The sequence below is a fragment of the Corylus avellana genome, chromosome ca6 (genome assembly GCF_901000735.1).
Source record: "Corylus avellana chromosome ca6, CavTom2PMs-1.0".
Taxonomy (NCBI): Eukaryota; Viridiplantae; Streptophyta; class Magnoliopsida; order Fagales; family Betulaceae; genus Corylus; species Corylus avellana.
Genome location: NC_081546.1, coordinates 18,693,948 through 18,701,346, shown reverse-complemented (window position 1 = coordinate 18,701,346; position 7,399 = coordinate 18,693,948). Strand labels below are relative to the sequence as shown.

Genomic DNA, 7,399 nt, shown 5'->3' with positions numbered 1-7,399 from the left:
CTTGATTCCCCCCTCCCTTCCCCATTTTCTTTCTCCCCCTCTCTTTCCCGATCTGTGTTTCTTTTCTTTTTTGTGTTTGTTTTTGGATTTCGCTTTCTTTTCCTTGTTGTTGTTCTTTGTTTGCTTGTTTATTTTTTCTTGCTAGGTGTTTGTTTGGGCACACTTTGTGGGTGCCGCTCATGGGGATTCACTCAAACTTCCCCCCAATTCTTTAAGTGCGCCGCCGATCTCCTCTGCGCCAGCTTTGCCGTCTACCATCTTTTGCTGGGTCTTTTCACAGGTGCCCACCATAATGTGGTTCCAATGCCACCTACGCATCGGTTTCCGGCCAGTACGCGATCGGCTTTTCTTCCGGCTGCTGTCATCCGCCTAGTGTGCTCCTATTTTTAAATTTTTAGTTGTATTGCTTTGATTTTTCTTGTATTTTTCTTGTTTTTCTTGCTGCTTGTAATAAGGCCATGTCCTCTCTCTTGATCTACTCGCTTGTTATTTTGGTCCAGACCCCTAGGGTTATGGATGTGAACGATATCCTGACTTTCAGGTTGAGGAGGATGTGTGTCGGCATAGGGTCCTTTTAATCAGAGGGTCGAGGAATAAGAGCTACCTATGCATTAGTTTGTGTCTGCCTAGCGCAGATCTGTTATTCCAACTGAAGATTAGTTATAGGTTAGCGGATGTTTGGCATCTTTGATGTGTAATCTTTTAGTTACGACTTTGATCTTTTAGCTTCGGCTAGGATCTTTCAGAACGTTATGTTCTGTGATTGTAAGAGTTTTAATGCTCTTGATTCCTCTATTAATGAGATAAGAATGATTTTCCTTCAAAAAAAAAAAAACATACATATATTTGCATGCAAGTACCTTTAAGCATTTGAATAAATAATAATAAATAAATAAATAAAGTACTTTTAAGCATTTTTTATGCAATAAATAAAAAAAATAAAAACAAAAATAAAAACTAGTAGCTTAACTAATGAAAAAGAAACAAATGTAGAATTAAAAGGTATTTTTAACATAATCCTTACCATATCTCCTTTTCGGACCGTTCGAACATCTTTACGAAACCACAATCTGCTGCGCTTGCCAGGATCTCTAGTTGATTCTTCTTTAACAATTTTTCTGCCCATTTCTTGCAACAAATCATGCATAATGAATGATCCCGAAGACGACTCAGTTATGAGACACTTTTCCTTTAGCTCTTTGATGCCACTATATGAAATAAAACCAAAACTATCTAGCATTTTTTTGACATATTCTACATTCTCTCCTTTGAAGAAGCAAGCAATGTCAAGGAAAATGCTCTGTGCATTTTCATCCAATTCATCAAAACTTATTCTAAGTTTATTTTGAATATCACTGTGAGGAATTCTTTTGTACTCTTTCAATTTACTTTTCCAATAAAGTATATCTCTACCTTTTAGAGTCGAGCCTAGCACCACTAAAGCTAGTGGCAATCCTCCAGCATAACGCACTGCAGCTTTTGTCACTTCCACATGACCATCGTTAGGTCTATCTCTATCAAAGGCATGATAACTAAAGAGCTGAAGAGCTTCATTGCAATCCAATTCCTTCACCTCATAGGTTAAAACTTGATGCTTATTTAGTAAATTTTCATCTCTTGTTGTTACGATGATTCTACTTCCTAAGCCAAACCAATCAGCTTTTCCAACTAATTTTTTTAATTGGACTGATTGATCCACATCATCAAGAACTAAAAGTACCCTTTTTAGGCGAAGCCTTTGCTCTATCAAAGTACTTCCTTCATCAACATTGTCAATTGTTAAACATGAGCGTCCTAGGATCCGAGAAAGAAGTTTCTTTTGCAAACTAATCAGACCGCCTGTTTGGCCAAAAGTTTCTTTAATGTCACTAAGAAAACACCTATCGTCAAACTGAAAAGCAATCGATTTATAGATGGCTTTGGCGAGAGTTGTCTTACCAATTCCACCAATTCCGAAAATCCCTACCATGCGTGTAATGTCTTTCTTCTCTATATCTAAAAGTGACTTCACAGCTTGTATACAAGACTCTATTCCAACAGGATATTTGGCAACTTGAAAGCATGTCTCTTTTACTAATATCGAATTCACCCATTCAATGATTTCCTGAATTAATTCATGTTCGTTCCTACAAATACAAAATTTGTAAAATTACATTTTGTGTTAAAAATGACTAATTTTCAAAATATGATCTTAATGTAAAGGGAAAATTACAGTTTACCCTTCAAAGTTTCACTTGATTGTAATTTGACATATAATGTCTAAAAATTAGCAATGTACCCTAACAAAGTTTCAAATTTTATCAATTTACCCCATCCGTTAGTCACCACCGTCTTCTTTGACAAAAATTCAATCACATGCCATGCACATGTTGTTTTTACTAGACTTCCCAAAATGACCTTGGCGCAAAAGGGAGACCGTTTGTGAATCTCTACACCTCTGAGAATGACGTCCCTCCACCCTCTCTATCACTTCATGCTTTCTTACATCTCATCACCCGCCACTCCTCTCCCGCCATTGTCTCCTGCCCAACTGTTTAGACTCCCCTCTCTCCCTCCTCTTTCTCTTGCGCCCATTTCTCTCTATAACCTCCTTCCCTCTCTCTCTATTTTTCTTTTACTTTCTTGCTCATGAATATTGGCGATTTTGGTGTTTGATTTTCCTTTGTTGTACCCGTGGAGTGAAGACGAAGGCCCTGTGTATAGCAGGGAGGCCAACCTTGCATTCAAGCTAATCAAAAGGGTGGCCTAGTGATGTAGATAGGAGTGCTTGGGATTACAAGAATAAGACATGAGCAGATGTGAGTGTGGAGGCAACCAGAAAAATCAAGACTAGATCACAAATGTGCAAGGAAGCCGAAGCCTGTCTGAATGAGGAGAGCACCTGTTCGGATGCCTGTGATCCTGAGAGCTTCGTCTGAAGCTCGTCTGCCGCAAGTCCAAACTAGGCTTAACCCGAGAGTCCTCTTCTAGAGCTCATCTGCAATCTTGTCCCGATGGAATCCAACCCGAGAGTCCTCGTCTGAGGTTTGTCTGCCGCAAGTCCGGACGCCTATGTTATTTCCTGCAATTTACTGCCTTTTTCCTCTGCCCGTCTGGATGGGTTTACTTCCCGTCCAAACGGCTAGCATAGCTATTTTTTAAACCAACCTTAATTTTGTTTCCTTCTAGGTTTAGGACTCTTGGGGCTATCAATACATGCTTATAACCCTGAGAACGTAGCTTTTGATTATTATTAGGTTTTCTTCAATATGAATACTTAGAGTTGAGTTTCTTCATGATTTTCCTTTAAACCCTAGATGGCATCTACCGTTTTGAGAAGATTTTTTTGATTTTTTTGATAGTCTCATAATCTTAGGAATATTTATCCCTTCTACTTGTTGTTTTCTTGTCCATCACCATCCTACACTACATCAGTTGGTATCAGAGCCCAAGTTTCTTTCCATGGCGCTGCCAATCATAAGGGGAAGTAGTAACCTCTATGGAAACTTGGACGACGTGTATGAAAGTGAGGAATCAGTTTGGGATGAACAAGCGGCAGTACGTCGACAACTCATGGATGAACGATTTGCGGTTTTGGGGAATCAAATTATGACCCTCACTACCCAATTGGCTAATCTTTGTGGTCGCAGAGGACGTCCTCATCAACTGTAGTGATCCAAATAATTAACTAAGCTTAGGTAACTTAGTTAGAGGGTTAATTTGGACTTTGGGTCACTAAGGACAGCTGGAAGGGCATTTTGGGAATTTTAAACTTTTGGACTAAATTTACGCTCGGGGACCACCATACATACGCTCTTATCTTTAAGTGAGGACGTATGCATGGGGACCACTGAATGTACGCTAACAATAGTAGGCCATACTTTGCAAATAGTACACGGACGTTCGCCCCTATAGTATTAGACATACGCTACTTTTGGAATAAGCCCTGGATAATACATGGACATATGCTATAGCCTTTGGACTGCTGGGTAAACAGTATCGGACGTACGCTCCAATAGTACCGAACGTCCGCTACTTTTCAGAATACTTGGTAGCACCCTCTACTTTTTCTCACCTATAAATAACCCCCTACCCTCAACGTTTAAGCCTCATTCTGGCCCCTAGGCTCTTTGAAATCCCCTATGTGAGTGCCTTTGTGAGTTTTGTGAGTCTTGGAGAAGGAGAGGTGATTCTTGGAGGTTTTATCTTCAAGGAGGTAACCTTCTAAGCTTAAATTGTTCCTTAGTTGTTATGCTGTTTAAGTATTTTTCATAGTTAGCTCAGTTGGTAGTTTGTGGCTTCTAGTCATGTTGTTGCCCTTAATCTTGGTTTAAGCTTGGGTTAGCATTTAATTCTAGTTGGGCTTATTTCCCTTTGCATGGAGGTGTTGTTTTGAGATAGGAGGTCCTAGGAATCTTTTTTGTAGCTTTAGAACCAGTTTGGGAAGATTGGAGGACAGTTGAACCAAATGAGGTTCTACTTGAACCTTCTGGGCAGACATATGGCCACGAGACCGGACGTACGAGCCTTTTGGGAGGACGTACAGCAACAAACCCAGATGTAACGTCAAAAGTGTTCTAGGGAACGCCACTTTGGCCAGTCATTCGATAACCTCTGTTTTCATGTTTTAGGTTCGTTTTAGTTGGATTTAGAACTAATGATAGGTATTTTCTCAGTACTCGAGGTTATGGAGCCTGAAGGAAATTTTACGGAGGAGCCTTACAGCTCGAGTGAGTACAAACTCACATGGATGCTTGTTATTACTTTTCCTGCATTTCACGTCTATTTTATATATATCAAACATGCATATTTTGCAACTCTCATGAAATACATTTTGGAACTACTGTGAACTCTCTTTTGTGAAAATGTGTATTGATTGACAAAATAATGATGAGGCTTGTAAAACTATGTATGTAAAAGACTGATAAGATTAATTACATCGTATGACATGGTACACCGATACGTGTGGGATAACGGCCATGGGCTTACTATATAGGTTGACTTTATGGTCAAATGTGTGTGTGTGTGGGCTTTGGATCTAATGGTTTCGTGACTAGGCATAGCCATTCCCTAATGGATGGTAACTATAAGACAAACATCATTAGTGGTGTGGGCCACCAGAGGTCGGACTCGGTCATACCACTAATGGGATGGATGGTAGCGTACAATATCCGGGGCACTAATGTTATATTACAGGTCCCTTGGGACAGCGCCAACCCTGCTGAGAAGGGGTAATATCTCCGGTAGACCATACGGTTGAACTAATACTGTTACTCATAATTATAAGCATACATTATATTTATATCACATCCATGATAAACTGTCAGCTCATAATATTGCATGTGCTTTATATACGACAAAGTTCACTATTTAATGACAGGTATGTCATGTGCATTTATACTCACTAAGTCATCGGACTTACCCTTGTATTATTTCCCTTTTTTCTCCATATGTACAACTCTGTGGTTATAGATAGTTTAGCAATGATGAATACCGCGAAGCTTCCAGTTATTGTGGAGGATTCGACCCGAGAGATGCTTGAGGACTGATTGCAAGCTTAGGCAAGTGCTCATGGTAACTAGTACTTATGAGTTGTGTTGTAGACTTAGAGCTTTTATGCATGCTTGCATATTAAGGTATAGCATGAATCCCTTGTAAAGATCACTTGTGTAGTATGATTTTTTTTTACTTTGATGATCCCTAGGTAGATGCTCTGGTTATAATGATTAGTGTTTATACAATCTTTTTGTTTCCAATATTTAGTATCCTCTCTTTTGAGGAGTAGAGGCCCTTGAGTATTATTCCGCAAGGGATAAGGCTCGAAGACGAACTATGAATTTAATTACCAGTTAATTAATTTCCGGGGCATTACATCAACCTTCTCTGCCTATCTCGGAAGAGGAAGATGAACAAGGTGATGAGGATGAAGCTGGGAATCCTTTTGCGGGGCGCAAGGCACACGGCCATCAAGCCCTTGTGCAAGCCCATGCCAATCAATGGGAGAGCGGTTTCAAACTCGATATTCCAAAATTCCAAGGGGGTCTCCAACCCAATGAATTTTTGGATTGGGTAGCGGTAGTTGGAGAAATTCTTGATTTCAAGGAGGTGCCCGAGGATTGACGAGTTTCTTTGGTCGAAACCAAATTCCAAGGAAGAGTAGCGGCATGGTGCAAACAATTGAAGCAATCAAGAGTGCGGTAGGGCAAAGGAAAGATCAATAGTTGGGAGAAACTGTTGAAACACATGCGGCCAACCTTTTTACCCTACAATTATACCTGAACCATGTATCAATGCTTGCAGAATTTAAGCCAAGGTTCAAAGTTTGTGGATGAACACACAGAAGAATTCTACAAGTGCTTAACACATGTTGATCTATTCGAGACCAAAGATCAACTAGTGTCCCGATACATTGGAGGTTTGCATAAACAAATTCCGGATTCTTTAAACCTCTTTGATCCCCATAATGTGTTGGAGGCGCATCAAAGGGCGCTAATGCTAGAGAAGATAGCCTCACGAGGGCGTTTTGGAGTATTTAGCCGAGGGACCAAGGGAAGCACAAACCGATCAAGTGGGCCATTCACGACTCGAAGCACCACGCAACCTCTAAATCAAAGTAGGGTTCCAACAACACTGGGAACACCTAGCCGAGTTCGAGCAACTAATGGACTGAAGTGCTTTTAGTGTGGCGAACCAGGTCACCGGATGGTGGACTGCCATAAAGGGGAGAAATACGGTAATCATCTACTTATTGACTCGGGAGAGGGCATTGAGGAGCAAGAGGACGAGAGGAACAAAAGGCAAATTTCGAAGACTACGGTGGGGTCAATGACGAATTTGTTACCGGGGATGACAGTCCTCTATTGATGGTCAAAAGGGTGTGTTTTACACCCTGTAAGGTGCAGCGTGACAATGTGCAGCGCCACAATCTTTTTGATACAACATGCACTATTGGGGGCAAGGGATGCAAGCTTGTCATTGATGGGGGCAGTTGCGAGAACGTAGTGGTGGAAGAAGCGGTCCAAAAGTTGGCCCTTGAGACGGAGAAGCAACCTACACCATACTGCTTGGAGTGGCTCAAGAAGGGAAACGAGGTAATAGTATCTAAACGTTGCCTTGTAACATTTTCAATTGGATCCAAGTATAAAGATAAGACATGGTGTGACATAGTAGCCATGGACGCATGCCACTTATTGCTAGGGAGGCCATGGCAATATGATCAGAATGCTCACCATGACGGAAGGAAGAACACCTATAGCTTTTTGGTGGATAATGTGAAGTTCACTCTCTTACCTAGTTCTGGAGACGGACATAAACCTTCTAAAGGGGCGGGCCAAACTCTCTTGGCAAAACGGGAATTCATTAAGGAGATGTTTGACTCCGATCATGTGTATTTATTATATGGGGAGGAGTGCAATTCCAC

The 7,399-nt window shown here is 40.9% G+C and overlaps 2 protein-coding genes across 2 annotated transcripts in view; both read right to left on the bottom strand.

Annotated features, from left to right (window-relative positions):
* LOC132184928 (metal tolerance protein 1-like) overlaps positions 1-1,105 on the bottom strand; it is a 26,711-nt gene extending 25,606 nt beyond the window's left edge. The window contains exon 1 of the mRNA XM_059598718.1: positions 1,025-1,105. Coding sequence (XP_059454701.1) covers positions 1,025-1,027 — 3 coding nt within the window. The 5' untranslated portion in view covers positions 1,028-1,105. The remainder of the gene's footprint in view (positions 1-1,024) is intronic.
* LOC132185283 (disease resistance protein RPV1-like) overlaps positions 1-7,399 on the bottom strand; it is a 56,940-nt gene that overhangs the window by 44,080 nt on the left and 5,461 nt on the right. The gene's annotated exons all lie outside the window — the stretch shown is intronic.